The sequence below is a fragment of the Haliotis cracherodii genome, unplaced genomic scaffold (genome assembly GCF_022045235.1).
Source record: "Haliotis cracherodii isolate W230 unplaced genomic scaffold, xgHalCrac1.p SCAF_2, whole genome shotgun sequence".
In the NCBI taxonomy this organism is placed as follows: domain Eukaryota; kingdom Metazoa; phylum Mollusca; class Gastropoda; order Lepetellida; family Haliotidae; genus Haliotis; species Haliotis cracherodii.
Window position 1 is genome coordinate 81,991,499 of NW_027266275.1, and position 16,783 is coordinate 82,008,281.

Genomic DNA, 16,783 nt, shown 5'->3' on the forward strand with positions numbered 1-16,783 from the left:
ATCTCTCCCACTTTTGAGTGCGGTTTTTCGGCCACTGCATTTATCTGCGTAGCCCAGCTACATCTATGGGGAACATCTCACTCAACACTTACCTCTCAAATATAACATTGTCCAATTTACGACATCATCAAATTGAGAGCACATATTTGATTCTCCTGAAATGCCTTTATGATAGAGCAAGGTTTTATAGTGAAATAAAGCATGCTTTGTTCTTCATTGTTGTAAGTGATTTATCACGTAGCTATCTTATATAATGTCATATTACTTCATTGTTGAGAATAAAACAATATGATGTCATCCAGGCTGGATACTGCCGTAAAATTCCATTCCCTTCCTTTTTTAAAGAGTTACACATTAATACCGTCATCATACTGAAATGTTTTTAAGTGCCTTTCACAATATAACTATGGACTTTGTAATAGACTAGTGTGTTCTTGTGACATCAGAGACCCAAGTTCGTGAAGTGTACAACTTGTGATGCCTCTTTCTGCTATGTTAATGCTGCCGTACTGCTATTAGGGGCCACTGCTATTAGGGGACACTAACTGCCCTCACAAAGTTTCAACATGATCATTACGCCTATATCATGATGTTGCAGAGTTAAAGAACCAGCTGTCTCGCACTCTCCTGGCAGCGTCGTCTCTGTCCCGCAAACAACACAGCTACGAGCTGGCTGAGGACTTGCTGGTGAGACAAGTCATCACCCTCATGAGGAACAGCAACGAGAACGGCCGCATTACCTTCCCGAACGACCTGGTCCCTGCTCTGGCCAGTCTGCGCTCTTGCAATGGCAGCCTCAACCAGATGGAGGTGATGAAGGTGGAGCGAGAGAGCGCCAAGCTGCTCCACAGCATCAGCCAGCCCAAGGATGCCATCGAGGTGATGAGCAGCAGCATCATGGGGAACATCCTCCTGGGTGACACGGCTCAGAAGAAGCCCGTCGTGGGCAGCTGTGCGGAGCTGTGTTCCAGGTCACTGGTGACCCTGGTCAAGTGGATGCAGGGGGACCAGAAACTGCTGGGGTCGGTGGCGGCGCAGGTCAAGCTGAGCGGACAGGGAGATGGCAGTGGGACATCGTCCCACACGGTGAGGAACATCAAGCTGTTGATGGAGATGGAAGAGAAGGGAGCAAAGAAGAGACTGGGACTCAGCCTTGCTATGGAGGACCAGGAACAAGGTAACTAGTGGTCTGCAGTTGTGGGGCTGGGGGAATTATCTCCCCTGGAATAGTGTTTCTCAAGCGCCTGACACCATCGTTACACTCTCGGCCACATAGAGCCATCAGTGTGGGCCCGGCCAATACAAGAATCTGAAATTTGCCCCCTAACCCCAAATGTAGTAACATTCATACTTTTTTTTATGTCTTTAGGAATGCCATTGTAGTTCATTTTGAAAAGGTTTACGTCTGACGATGATTTCCAGATGAATTTACTTTGTTGTATAATCAGATTGGTTCGAGATTGCAGAGATAACGAAAAATCACCCAATTTCTCCCTTACTTTCTTACCATATCAATTACATGATAGTTGTAATGAAATAGAAATTCAAACTGAAAAACAAAGAAAGTAATTAAGCCAGGATGTGTGTATTCGGCAACACAGCAGTCGACACTTGTTTGTAAACATAATGGTCATTCAGTTGCAAGATCAACTCCAAGCATGGTTGTGGTCATCTGTCACTGGGGAGTTTTGACTGGTCGCAGCGATAGTATAGCTCCACATACGGGATATCGCTGTGAGGAGCTTGTGTGTTTGATTATTTCTTCACAGCTGTATCCTTAAAGATGAAAAATTGTTCTGTTTGATTGTTGTGGGATTACAGTATATAAAAGTTTGATTTTATTGTGAAATGATGAAGATGTACAGATAAAATTTATTCGTTAAAAGGAAATTACTGCTAATGTTTTGTCTGTTCTATGTTTAGTTCTGAAGATAGGCGACAACCCCATCCTGTCTGACAGTGACAGTATCATTGGTCGCCTGCTCCACCTCTGTGCAATGGAGTCTCCCAAACTGGCCAAGTCCTGGTTCACCCTGGCTGGGTGGTGCTACAAATGGGGGAGGAAGGCAGTAGACAATGCCAGGTAAGATACAGGAATTTGAACGCTGAAAGTCAGTAACATGTCCTTGGTTTCCCTAGTGATATACTGCGATAATGTTGGAAGTGTCAATCAGAGTCAATCCTCATTCATTTTCTGTACCAACTGATTTGCAACATTTGTTTGTTCAACACTGGTGCCTCTGTTCCAGCCATGGTAGTGTGGAGCTGTCAACTGAAGAAAAAGGACAGATTTTGTCAATCATCCCCAAGGTAACATATCAGCTGTCGGCTATACCAGTAAATGTGCAACAACTTTGCAATGCAGATATTGAATTACAGAAAAATAAGCAAATTTTTATGACAGTATAAATGTTAAACTTGTGGTATATATGGACTGTGTTTGTGTGCTGCAGGGTACAAGCAGTGAGGAGACAGAGAGGGTGCTGGGCGTGTTGAGCCAGATCCACAGTCCGCTGTCCAGTGAGGAGGACATTAGTGACCAGGACCAGGTCAGTGGGAGCATGTAGACAATATCAGCGTTGTATAATAGCGATGTAGGTCAGTGGGAGCATGTACCTCGCACACATTGACGTGTGTATCTTGTAGACAATATCAGCGTTGTTTAATAGACATGTAGGTCAGTGGGAGCATGTACCTCGCAAAAATTGACGTGTGTATCTTGTAGACAATATCAGCGTTGTTTAATAGCGATGTAGGTCAGTGGGAGCATGTACCTCGCACTCATTGACAGGTGTATCTTGTAGACAATATCAGCGTTGTTTGATAGCGATGTAGGTCAGTGGGAGCATGTACCTCGCAAAAATTGACGTGTGTATCTTGTAGACAATATCAGCGTTGTTTAATAGCGATGTAGGTCAGTGGGAGCATGTACCTCGCACACATTGACGTGTGTATCTTGTAGACAATATCAGCGTTGTTTAATAGACATGTAGGTCAGTGGGAGCATGTACCTCGCAAAAATTGACGTGTGTATCTTGTAGACAATATCAGCGTTGTTTAATAGACATGTAGGTCAGTGGGAGCATGTACCTCGCACACGTTGATGTGTGTATCTTGTAGACAATATCAGCGTTGTTTGATAGCGATGTAGGTCAGTGGGAGCATGTACCTCGCACTCATTGACAGGTGTATCTTGTAGACAATATCAGCGTTGTTTAATAGCGATGTAGGTCAGTGGGAGCATGTACCTCGCACTCATTGACAGGTGTATCTTGTAGACAATATCAGCGTTGTTTAATAGCGATGTAGGTCAGTGGGAGCATGTACCTCGCAAAAATTGACGTGTGTATCTTGTAGACAATATCAGCGTTGTTTAATAGACATGTAGGTCAGTGGGAGCATGTACCTCGCACACGTTGACAGGTGTATCTTGTAGACAATGTCAGCGTCAACATTCTTGTAGGCCACACACTATGGAAAAATTAACAGAAGCAGAGATACTGAATAATCTACAGTTACAGTCCAGAGTCATGCTTGTGTTCTTCCCCTGCAGAGTCTCTACGATGACGGCACCGAGACGACGAGGAAGCAGCTGCTAGCAACATCCACATCGCTGCAGATGGCGAGTGAGGAGTGTATCGAGCAGTTGTTGGCGGTGTGGCAGGGAGTGGTGCAGAGAGTGTATCACTACTACAAGCTGTCCGCCAAGGCCTACTTCACGTACCTGCATCTCAATGGAGTTGTAAGTCAATCAGAATGGGTAGTGAATATGGCTTTACAGACCGGCTTCAGTGTTCATAGGGGGCGTTCGGGTAGCCTTGGGGTTAAAGCTTTCGCTCGCCACGTCATAGACCCGGGGTTGATTCCCAACATGGGTACAATGTGTGAAGTCACAGCATCTTTACAAACACTGCTTTTTACAGACAGCTCTGCAGCCTCTTTACAGTCATGTCTGACATTGTTCTGTCTAGTTATTTGTTTTGGGAAATGTTGATTAGCATGTGGGGAATGTAAATAACCGAATGGGCGAGGATACTTACGAATTGACGTAAATGTTATCATTTATGTATGTGTGGAAACAACTATTGCTGCAGAACGAAGAAACCGACAATGCTGATTGCAACATCATCTCCACTCTGCGTCTGCTTCGTCTGCTGGTGAAACACGCGTGGGAGCTGAGAAATGTGCTGGAAAGTGGCCTGGCACAGACCCCCACAACGCCATGGAAGGGTAGGCGGTTTGCTTCAACATAGGCATGTGTTGTCATAGCCATAATGGAATAGCAATGAAACCTTGCTAAACTATATTAGCAGTGGTAAATGATATCAGGACGAATCCGAATTTAAATAATAAAACTAAAACTTTGAACATATATTCCAGCTCTGTATGCATGAATGTTGGTGAGATAAAGATTTTGTCAACTGTTCTCTTGGGGCATATGGTGTGATGTCGGCTTGGAGTACATAGGCTACCATTAAGATAGTTTGTAATGTATTACCTACTCTCTTCAGGAATAATCCCCCAGTTGTTTTCCCGACTGAGCCATCCAGAAGGCTATGTGAGACAGAGTGTGTCTGATCTGCTGTGTCGGGTGGCCCAGGATGCCCCACACCTCATCATATACCCAGCTGTGGTCGGCAGCTCCGCCAACAAGATGGAGGCCAAGGTCACAGACCAGAGAGGTGGGTTGGAAGAGAGGTGGTTCAGTAGAGAGGTGGTTCGGTAGAGAGGTGGTTGGGTAGAGTGGTTGGTCAGTCACAGACCAGAGGGGTGGGTCAGTCACAGACCAGAGGTGGGTCAGTCACAGACCAGAGAGGTTGGTCGGAACAGAGGTGGGTGGGTCGGTCACAGACCAGAGAGGTGGGTCAGTCACAGACCAGAGAGGTGGGTCGGAACAGAGGTAGAGAGGTGGTTCGGTAGAGAGGTGGTTCAGTAGAGAGGTGGGTCAGTCACAGACCAGAGAAGTGGGTTGGTCACAAACCAGGGAGGTGGGTCGGTCACAGACCAGAGAGGTGGGTCGGTAGAGAGATGGGTGGGTAGAGAGGTGGGTCGGTAGAGAGGTAGGTTGGTCACAGACCAGAGAGGTGGGTCGGTAGAGAGATGGGTGGGTAGAGAGGTGGGTCGGTAGAGAGGTAGGTTGGTCACAGACCAGAGAGGTGGGTCGGTCACAGACCAGAGAGGAGGATCGGTTAGAGAGATGGGTCAATGTGTGACTTACCGATGAATGTATTGTGACTCATGGTATTGTAACGCACCTGGGTAGCCTTGTCTAGATACCCCCACAAACATAAATCCCTCACTTGTGACAGAGATTTATAATATTGCTGATTTCGGAAACGTCAATCACTCACTTTACAGCAAAAGTGCAGGTTTTGAAAACAGTTTGCAAGTCTGAGACAAGTGAATACTAAGCAAGTACTATTCCATGTGGACTGCCACTTCTACTGCCAGTTGCATGGATGCATGGCAGGTTATTTTTGCAGACAGGTGAAACTGGTATTCAGTGTTAAGGAATACTGCACACACTGCCCAAACATAGTTAAATATTGGAAACTGTTCAGAAATGGTAAAGTAAATACTTAAAAAACAAATGTCAAAGTCCCAGATGTGTCTATTTACTTCAAGGTTTGCTGAGCAACTACTTGTCAGAAGAAGAGGAGAGCCTTGACCCTGATGAAGGAGGTCAAGGGTCACAGGGAGAGGATGAGGGAGAGGATCCGGTCATTGAGGACCCGAGTGCCACCATGCTGCAGACTTGCCTAGCCACCATCGTGGACACCCTGTCTCACCACAACCCCAAGTAGGTGGAAGGAAGCTCTCATGTCCCTCAGACCAATCATGTATTCAGTGACGTAATACCGTATTTACTAGGAATAAATCTTAGAAATGGCATTATTACATTCTATCCTTCGGTAGAAACTTCTGTAATGACAACATATCGCAAAACCTTAAAAATGTCAAATTTCTACTAGTTTTGATCCCTTAAACATTGGGCAGTTTGGCAAGGACTAGAGGACTAGTGCCAGTTTCTAACACTGCTTTCTGTATGAGTGTATGAGTTAGGTTATACATTCAGTTATGCACATTTGTATCGGATAACAAAGTCTTACAGGTTACAAGTCCTTCATTTATATGACATCAGTTCAGTGAAATATCTTTCTGTCTCGTAAGCTCAGATAGTTATGGTCTTCGTGTTTACACAAATTTACTGGAAAAAATACCCAAAATGTTTTTGGCACAGACTGATTTTTCTCTTGACCTATTTCTTGTGTTCCCGCGCCATGTCATGCCGGAGACTTGAACCTGTTCCTGTGTTCCCCCGCCATGTCATGCCGGAGACTTGAACCTGTTCCTGTGTTCCCCCGCCATGTCATGCCGGAGACTTGAACCTGCTCCTGTGTTCCCCCGCCATGTCATGCCGGAGACTTGAACCTGCTCCTGTGTTCCCCCGCCATGTCATGCCGGAGACTGGAACCTGCTCCTGTGTTCCCGCTCCTGTGTTCCCGCGCCATGTCATGCCGGAGACTGGAATCTGTTCCTGTGTTCCCGCGCCATGTCATGCCGGAGACTGGAACCTGTCCTGTGTTCCCGCGCCATGTCATGCCGGAGACTGGAACCTGTTCCTTTGTTCCCGCGCCATGTCATGGCGGAGACTTGAACCTGTTCCTGTGTTCCCGCGCCATGTCATGCCGGAGACTTGAACCTGTTCCTGTGTTCCCCCGCCATGTCATGCCGGAGACTTGAACCTGTCCTGTGTTCCAGGATGATCTCCGAGGTGCAGCAGATGGTGCAGGAACTGCGGCGCGTCACGCTGCTGTGGGATGAACTGTGGCTTGGCACCCTCAACCAGCAGCATACGGACGTGGTGCGCTCCCTGGCCCAACTGGAGAGTGAGGTGAAGAAAGTCAACGCCAACCAGTCACTGAACAAGGAGGAGAAGACAGCCATCATCAGAGAGAAGCACAAGACCATTATGAAGCCAGTAAGTGTTGTACAAGAATTTGTTACTCATCCGTGAAGAGATCACCCGTTCAATAAACATACAGCTGTATTACACGTTGTGTAATGCCAAAGTGCTGCTTATGTACTGCAGGAACAAGTTTCACTATCAAATATTGCCTGTCAGATACGAAAACTTTTCACTCGTTTCATAAAATTGGACTTACACAGGAGCTCTAGTATTCTCCATAGAGTATGTTGATGTTGCTGTGGTATGTAATGTGGAAACGGAAGATGTGTTTGTGTTCACTCAGATCCTATACACAATGGAGCGGCTCCACGAGATCACCAGCCAGGCGGCGGAGACCCCGCATGAGAAGTGGTTCCAGGACACGTATGGGGAACTGATAGAGAACGCCCTGCAGAGGCTGAGGAACCCTAGCAACCCCTCCAACCCTGCCGTCAACTGGCAGCTCTTCAAACAGGTTTGTTGCTGTGATCAAATCTTACAAAAATATGTTCTGAAAGGATTCTGAAGCCGAGCAGTGGCGTCGAACTCCCTCACTCACTAATGACAGTAGCATTAAACCAAACTCCCTTACTCACTGATCAAAGTGGCGTTAAACTCACTCACTCACTGATATAAGTGGTATTAACTCTTTCAACACCAGTCAACCAGAAGTGTTTACTGCTGGGACACTGAGTTCCCAGAGACTCTTGTGTGATAGATGAAGCCAACATTTATAAAAGAAAATACCTGCTTGTAAAATATATTTGCTACTACATGTTATACACCATTTGAAAGGTCTGATCCTATGGTTTATAAATATGAAATATGTTTTTCACATTATTTAAAACAATGCATTTACAACCCAATTAAATTTGTTGTAAATAAAAAATGTACGCTAACATGGTGTTAACATCCAGATTAAGGACCAAGGAAGCGAAAACTTGACGTTCTCTTTCAGATTAAATCCTCCTTGGGGCACTTATTGCATTTTCCTGGCTCAAGAAAATCTACATGACATAGTTGTAACCATTTTCCTTAATAAAAATTGTTACCACACAAAAAACTTTGTTTTTGTCTGATATACGTCCACCCTTATGGTGCCTCACCCTCCACGGCGCGTCACGCCAAGGGAAGCAACTCTCACCCAAATCACTTTCCTTATGTCATCTGACTAAGACAGACGTGCTGTTTTTTTCAAGACAAAACAAAGTACAAGATAATCGTTCGTACAAGAACCATGGCAGACCAAACTGTATGTATGGTACATTTCTTTCATGCAAAGGCGTAATACATCGCATTGTGAAGTTATAAAGTTGTAATTATGTGACACGTGTACGATACCTTTGAAAACAAAGGCCGTAGTAGCGTCCATTTTGTAGTGCCACGTATGATACATGTAACACCAGGGCCATCAAAAACGGCTTGGGTTTTTTAATGTTATATCATCGGGCTTTAGCCTACAATCTTTTCCTTTAATAAACCCAAGGTGGTGTGTTATTTATTTTTAAATTACACTTACCTTTTTTACGGGTTTTTTACACCTTCGCGCGTAACACGCCCACTTTGGTGTTATAATTATACTACGACATTGGCTATTAGTATCGCGTTACCAATCGCATTCTAAATTACGCCTTTGCTTCTAGTTGCACAATTTATGCACGTATCTTTCCGATCTTTCAATCGCACTGATACACTTTATTACCCTTCCCGCCAAACTCAAAAATTACGGTCTTTTTTACAGACCTTCAAACTGTGTACGGGGTGCTCGGCTTCGATTCCCCCCCAAGACAGGCATGATACTTGCATAAAGTGTTTGGCCGAAGACGGGCATGACGATGGGTCATGCCCGATCTGTGTTGCATTTACACCACGGGCGCAAAAAAAGAGGAAGGTGGACCTCTTACACTTTAAGGGTCTATTGAAGGCGGGGGTGGACATTAGATCGGCAAAGACCGCCCCCCCCCCCCATCTAAAAAAGTAAGAAGGGGAAAAAAAGCAGCTGAGACTGTCTCCTCCGCTCCCTCCCCGGGGGCCGGGGGAGAAGGCTCTAGGGTCCCCGTCACAATCACTGCACCCTCTCCTGCACCGTCTTTGGCAGACATCTCTGCCTTGTTGAGGTCGCAGATGGCGTCGATGATGGAGGAGGTAAAGTCTCAGCTCCGAGAGGAGATGCGGACCGAGCCTTCCCCGTTGTCGGCGCCGGACGCGGCTTCGAGACCTTGTGATATGCCCGGCGTCGGCCGAGGCAGGCCACTTGGTCTCGGGGACGATCTCAGACCGGGCTTCGGCGCCGGCTCGAGGTCGCTCCCCAACGGAGGGGTGGCGGGCACTGGCCCGTTCACTACCGACGCACAGTTCTCCCTAGCGGAGCCAGACGCCTCTTCCGAGGCCGAGGCTTCCTCTAGCGGATTGCTAGCCCAGAGCCAGGTGGGTTCCCTTGAACCCCCGGCACCTCGGGACCGGGACTCGGCTTCGGGCCGGGTGCAGCCCGGGGATGCGAAGGCCCAGGCCTTCGGGCGTCCCCTTCCGACTTCGTCTGCCTCTTCTCTCGGGGAAGAGTCGATTAATTTCGGCTCGGAATCGAGAGAGGAGGAGTGGATGGAGGAGGGGGGAGACGACTCGGAGACCTCGGGAACATTTTCCTTCGTTTCCTCGTTGAGGCATGTACGGGACAAGATTGTCCAGGTACTGCCTCAGGTGGCTGCGCCTATGCCCCAGTCGGATCCGACTGAGTTCCGCCTTCCGGGGGACGCTTTTGCTCCGAGCAAGGCGCCCCAGGTGCGGCTCCGTATTCTGTCCTCATTGGTGCATGAAGTTATCAATCCTCTGTTGTCGGGTGCCCGCAGGAAGTTCGACCTGCCCGAACTTATTAAGCGGTACCCGTTAGCAGAGGATGGTGATTTTGAGGTACCGGTGGTGGACGAATGCGTCTGGACCTCCGTTACCCTGGGGGGGTCTTCAACCCCAACTTGGCTAAGGTCAAGCAGGGCCGGCGGTTGCCACCCTTTCCCGCGTGCGGTACGGAGCTGAAGGCTGCTTACGTTTGCTTCGAGGAGCAATATCGTAACGCATGTCAGCAGCTCCGGGTGTCCGTACACTCCGCTTATCTGTCGGCCGTACAGAGGGAGTTAGCGGGAGAGGGGCCGGCCGACTCTTCGGAGTTGGCCGCGCAACTGACGGAGGTACATAGTCATCTTGCCAGGGACGCTATTCGTAGCTGTGCCTCGCAGATGATGTGCGCAGTCATGGGCATGCGCAGGCTGTGGATGTCGGTATCCAAATACTCGGCTTCCACACGCCAGGATCTACTTGCTTTGCCATATAAGATGGGTGCCACCCTCTTCCCTGGGGCTCAGCAGGTGGTCCGAGAGGCCGCACAGTTGTATGCCTCCATCAAGGATTCTAGGGCCTTGTTGGAGGTACCATGCGTTAAACCGCGTAAGCGGACCTCTCCACTTGCTTCCTCCTACGCTGATGCGCCGGGTCAGAAGTCTGCACCTGCTTGGAAGCAGCCGCTTCCTTCAGGTAAGGGCGCCGGGAGGAGCAAGAGAGGCAGGGGCCGGGGCAGGGCAGCTGGTCGAGGCCAGCAGCCTTTTCGCGGGGCCGGGAACCCATCGGGTTCCCATTAGCGCCCGAAGTGCCCCGGGCGGACCCACGGTCGCATGTTATCGAACTGCCGACAGCCGGGGTCCACTGCCTCAAGCCGGATGTCCCCGTAGGCGGCCGACTGGCTCTATTCCTGCAGGAATGGGAGACAGTCACATCCAATCCCTGGACCCTGTCCACTCTAAGGGATGGCCATTTGCCTCGGTGGAAACACCATCCGCCCCCCTTCTCCGGGATAAAGCACACTCCGGTGCCTGCTACCCTAGAGAGGGCGGAATTCCTCCGTGCCGAGGTCGACGCACTTCTTATGAAGGCTGCGATCGAACCGGTTCCCGTGGGACAGGAAAGCGAGGGCTTCTACTCGACATATTTCCTAGTCACCAAAAAAGACGGAGGGTTCAGGCCTATTCTCAATCTGAGAAGGCTGAACAAACTTATAGAGGTACCGTCCTTCAGGATGGAGACACTGCGCTCGGTGATCTCAGCTGTCGAGACCGGAGAATGGCTAACGTCAATAGACCTAAAAGACGCCTATCTCCACGTACCCATACACCCCGAGTTCAAGAAATACCTCAGGTTTTCTTTCGACGGGAGGTGTTATCAGTTCAGGGTTCTACCATTCGGGATCGCTACGGCCCCGAGGGTGTTCACCAAGCTGATGTTGATTCCCGCCCAAGTGGCCAGGTCAAAAGGTCGGTTCTGCCATCCGTACCTCGACGACTGGTTACTAAGAGCTCTATCGCAATCCCTGAGTCAGATAGCTACACAACAAGTGATAGATATTCTGATCACTCTAGGGTGGATAGTCAATCTCAAGAAGTCAGATCTGAGCCCTACTCAGAATCTAGTCTTCCTAGGGGCGAATTTCAACACGGTGAGCGGAATTGTATCTCTGTCACAAGATCGCATTACCAAGGTCAGAAGTGTTACTTCCCAGTTCCTTCTGTCCGCCAGTCACACTGCTCGTACATGGCTCCAGTTACTGGGCAACATGGCGGCGACAGTGGATGTGGTTTGGCGGGCGCGCTTGAGAATGAGACCCATTCAACAAGCGCTCCGTCGACTTTGGGTGAACTCGGAAGATCTCGAGACTGTTCTCGAGACTCCGCAGTGGCTCAATGCACACCTTCAGTGGTGGACCGAGGTCGGGAATCTGTCCCGGGGGCTCCCCCTCGACACTCCCGTGCCGTCTCTCACAGTTCAAACAGACGCGTCACTCTCCGGCTGGGGAGGCGTTCTGAACGATCACACTGCCTCGGGACTATGGTCCCAGCAGGAGATCAAACTGCATATCAATGTGCTAGAACTGAGAGCGGTCAGGTTGGTGTTCCAACGCTTCCTGGATCTGCTTCGTGGCCAAGTGGTGCGTCTAGAGATGGACAACCAAACGGCGATGACTTACATCCGGAAGCAGGGGGGAACGGTGTCTCCGTCGCTTCTCCAAGAGACGTGGCAGTTCCTCCTATGGTGCGACTCACACGTTATCAGGGTGCTACCTGTTTATCTCCCGGGGGTAGACAACGTCCGTGCGGACGCTCTGTCTCGCCGGATCCTCGCTCCTCACGAGTGGAGGCTCGACCCGGGGATATTCGGGATTATCTCCCAGTTATACGGGTCGTTCCAGGTGGATCTGTTTGCGTCTGGGGTGAATCACCAGACACCAACGTTCTGCTCCCGAGTCCCCGACCCGAGGTCGGTGGCACCGGACGCCTTCCAGCTAGATTGGACGGACAGAATTCTGTGGGCATTCCCCCCAGTACCTCTGATTTCCAAGGTCCTGTCTCAGCTAGCCACTCAGCCTGCGCGACTACTTGTGCTCCTGGCACCCCTTTGGTCGGCGCAGAGTTGGTTTCCAGTCATACTCAGGTTTCTGGCTCAGCCTCCTGTTCTATTACCTTTACGACCGGACCTCCTATCCCAGAACGAGGCCCTCCACCCGAATCCCAGGATTCAGTGGGTGGCTTGGCCACTGTCCGGAATCGCCTCCAGGAGAGCGGTATTCCTGCACGAGTTGCAGACACAATACTGGCTTCGCGGAGGGATTCGACAAACGTTCAGTACGAGGATAGATGGGCCTGCTATGCGCGCTGGTGTGTCGATAGAGGGATTGCAGATCCCTTTTCTGCAGATCTCGTAGCCGTACTTGAGTTCCTCCAGTCGCGACTAGATGTCGGCCTGGCCGCATCGACAGTCCGGGGGTACTCTACAGCTATCGCTGCCTTTCACGTCCCCGTCGACGGGGCACTTTTGGGTGCGCACCCATTAGTGCAGCGTTTTTTAGCAGGTGTGGACAGGATCCGACCGCCTGTCCGGCGGATCAGTCCCCCTTGGGAATTGTCAATCGTTCTTGATTGGCTGTCCGGTCCTTCCTTTCGGGATCTGTCGTCTCTCTCTCTTCAGCTGTTGAGCTGGAAGACGGCGTTCCTTGTGGCGGTAACGTCCGGCAGACGGGTAGGCGACATTCACGCAATGTCAGCCGATCCCGAACTAACTGTCTTTCACCGGGACAGGGTCAGTATTCGCCTGCCGGACTCTTACCGTCCTAAGGTCGCACACGCCTTCCACGTGACGGCTCCTATTGAGCTACCTGCTCTTTCACAGCCTTCTTCGTCGGGGACCACTACAAGACATGCTCATGTCTTGGATGTCCGCAGGACCCTTAAGTCCTATATCAGCAGAACTAAGGGTATCCGTAAGGATAATCAACTATTTTGCTGTTATGGCGGTAGGAAGGCTGGCTCACCTGCGAGCAAACAAACAATCTCCAGGTGGATAGTCTCTACTATATGTACGGCGTACACACTTCAAGGCAGGGACCCCCCTACCAAGTTGAAGGCTCATTCGGTTAGAGCAGTGGCTACGACACAAGCGTATGCCGCGGCTCTGCCCATTGAGGAGATCTGCTCCGCGGCTATTTGGAGCCAGCCGAGCACGTTCATCAAACATTACCAACTCGACAAACACTCAAGCGAGCGTGCTCGGTTTGGTCAGTCAGTTCTCCGAACTGGGCAAAGTTCTACATCTCTAGCCGATTGAGCCTTCGAGATTTTAGACCGCCCGGACCGGTTATAACACTGCTCAGTAACGGTCCGGATTTTATCTTCTACGGTCGATACAATACCAGCCATTACCACTCGATAATCATCGTATTTGCACATGCACTCCTTCGATTACGGGGACCCTCTGGCCTAGCTCTGTGCGGGTTTATAGGCTCTCGTGATCTGTGCCCCAATATCACTTGTTCAAAAAAAGTGTGGGGGGTGGGGGGTGTTTGTGTCTCGAGTTCTCGATATGATAAGCCACAAAGAATGGCTCTTTTCATGGTGTATGGTCGATAACGCCCTGTCTCCAGCCCCCGCCTTTCGACGGTGGTGCCTCACGATAAGGTTGGTTCCATTTATTGAACTCTTGTTTATTCATTGAAATAATCAAAATACGATGTATTTATGCACGCTTGTTGCTGACGGATGCCACTTCCTAGATTATCTTTAGGAGTCTATCTTGATGCAATAAGTGCCCCAAGGAGGATTGAATCTGAAAGAGAATTTTACAAACCTGTAGAGGTTATGAATTCTCTGATGAAATCCTCCTTGGGGCACGGCCACCCGCCTCCCCACATTCCGTCAGCATTAGACATATGGAAAGTGATTTGGGTGAGAGTTGCTTCCCTTGGCGTGACGCGCCGTGGAGGGTGAGGCACCATAAGGGTGGACGTATATCAGACAAAAACAAAGTTTTTTGTGTGGTAACAATTTTTATTAAGGAAAATGGTTACAACTATGTCATGTAGATTTTCTTGAGCCAGGAAAATGCAATAAGTGCCCCAAGGAGGATTTCATCAGAGAATTCATAACCTCTACAGGTTTGTAAAAATTTTTGGCAAATATATGATTTCATAATATCCACGTACCTATTTCTGTTTTATTTTCATTGTTTACGTAATTGGAAAATCATTTTAAAAAGAATTATAAATAGTTTCTGTCATCACCTATTTCCCGATAACAGCGACTGTCCGCTCAGTAAAATGAAGAAATAACCCCGTTTTCGAGGTTTCGTATGAATAACAAGTTCGTCGAAGAATGGCATATGACACATCGCTGGAGAGCTTATTCCTTCATCTACACGCTCGTAACATCGACTGTTCTTTTTTGTAGTTATAATTAGCGATTTCATTGGATTAAAATTAGTTTCTAATGACGCTTTCTTGCTGAAATCTGCTACAAGTTTCGTGATTGGTCAATTTTGAGCACCTGACCTAAGGCAGCCAATCAAATTACAGCTGTGATACCAAGCTCGTGTTCGATAAATTACAGAAGTTTGCGAAAGAATTTTGTTAAATCGTGTTATTCTGAACGTTTTGAGCAGGAAATCACGATATATATTAAAAATAAGGAACTTCGTGAATGTATCGTGCTAGGTTACGAGCTGTGACAAAGATTTTTCATGCATATATTTTTGCATTAAACATCTTGTCCGAGCCGAGAAATCAAGGCGACGAAAGCCAAGATGTCATTTGACTTACATTACACGCGATCGCACGAAAAGATGGAAATAATAACTTAGATGTAAGTTTGATTACTTTTAGATATATTTTTGTTGATTTTATTTATTACTTTGTATAATATATTTAAAGATTTGTTTAAAACGTCTTTATTTTCCTCTTTGACATGTTCGATGTGGACCCGTTGTTGAAATGTGTGTCCGAGAATTTTATTTTCAATAACATCACGAGAAATAGTGAATAATTTTTTAATTTAACAATAGAAAATGTTAAATTGAAATGGAATATGTATTTCAGACATTGTGCAATGTGATAGATTTAATAAATGAATGACATTACAGGTAGGTCCATAAAAATATATACTATTTTGACGTGACTACGTCTTGGCCGAATAACCGGCCTGCGGTGTCTGGGGACTCGATGCTTCTTGGCCGGATAACCGGCCTACGGTGTTGAAAGAGTTAAACTCCCTCAGTCACTTATCAAAGTGGCGTTAAACTCCCTCACTCACTGATCAAAGTCACGTTAAACTCCCTCACTCACTGATCAAAATCACATTAAACTCCCTCATTCACTGATCACAGTGGCGTTAAACTCCCTCACTCACTGAATAAAGTGGCGTTAAACTCCCTCATTCACTGATCAAAGTCATGTTAAACTCCCTCATTCACTGATCAAAGTGGCTTTAAACTCCCTCACTCACTGATCAAAGTCACGTTAAACTCACTCACTGATCAAAGTGGTGTTAAACTCCCTCATTCACTGATCAAAGTCACGTTAAACTCCCTCATTCACTGATCAAAGTGGCGTTAAACTCCCTCATTCACTAATCAAAGTCATGTTAAACTCCCTCACTCACTGATCAAAGTCATGTTAAACTCACTCATTCACTGATCAAAGTCACGTTGAACGCCCTCATTCACTGATCAAAGTCACGTTAATCTCCCTCACTCACTGATCAAAGTCATGTTGAACTCCCTCACTCACTGATCAAAGTCACGTTGAACTCCCTCACTCACTGATCAAAGTCATGTTGAACTCCCTCATTCACTGATCAAAGTCATGTTGAACTCCCTCACTCACTGATCAAAGTCATGTTGAACTCCCTCATTCACTGTTGATGTTTGTCCCTCATTCACTGTTGATGTTTGTCCCTCATTCACTGTTCAAAGTCATGTTGAACTCCCTCATTCACTGATCAAAGTCACGTTAAACTCCCTCACTCACTGATCAAAGTCATGTTAAACTCCCTCACTCACTGATCAAAGTCATGTTGAACTCCCTCACTCACTGATCAAAGTCATGTTGAACTCCCTCACTCACTGATCAAAGTCATGTTGAACTCCCTCACTCACTGATCAAAGTCATGTTGAACTCCCTCACTCACTGATCAAAGTCATGTTGAACTCCCTCCCTCACTGATCAAAGTCATGTTGAACTCCCTCATTCACTGTTGATGTTTCTCCCTCATTCACTGTTCAAAGTCATGTTGAACTCCCTCATTCACTGATCAAAGTCACGTTAAACTCCCTCACTCACTGATCAAAGTCATGTTAAACTCCCTCACTCACTGATCAAAGTCACGTTAAACTCCCTCATTCACTGATCAAAGTCACGTTAAACTCCCTCACTCACTGATTAAGTCATGTTAAACTCCCTCACTCACTGATCAAAGTCATGTTGAACTCCCTCACTCACTGATCAAAGTCATGTTGAACTCCCTCACT

At 47.8% G+C, this 16,783-nt stretch overlaps 1 protein-coding gene across 1 annotated transcript in view; it reads left to right on the top strand.

Annotated features, from left to right (window-relative positions):
- Positions 1–16,783, top strand: part of LOC139468593 (serine/threonine-protein kinase SMG1-like) — a 127,178-nt gene that overhangs the window by 44,899 nt on the left and 65,496 nt on the right. The window contains exons 31-40 of the mRNA XM_071250715.1: positions 599–1,177; positions 1,924–2,083; positions 2,250–2,310; positions 2,454–2,549; positions 3,554–3,742; positions 4,095–4,230; positions 4,512–4,682; positions 5,626–5,800; positions 6,763–6,982; positions 7,254–7,424. Coding sequence (XP_071106816.1) covers positions 599–1,177; positions 1,924–2,083; positions 2,250–2,310; positions 2,454–2,549; positions 3,554–3,742; positions 4,095–4,230; positions 4,512–4,682; positions 5,626–5,800; positions 6,763–6,982; positions 7,254–7,424 — 1,958 coding nt within the window. The remainder of the gene's footprint in view (positions 1–598; positions 1,178–1,923; positions 2,084–2,249; positions 2,311–2,453; positions 2,550–3,553; positions 3,743–4,094; positions 4,231–4,511; positions 4,683–5,625; positions 5,801–6,762; positions 6,983–7,253; positions 7,425–16,783) is intronic.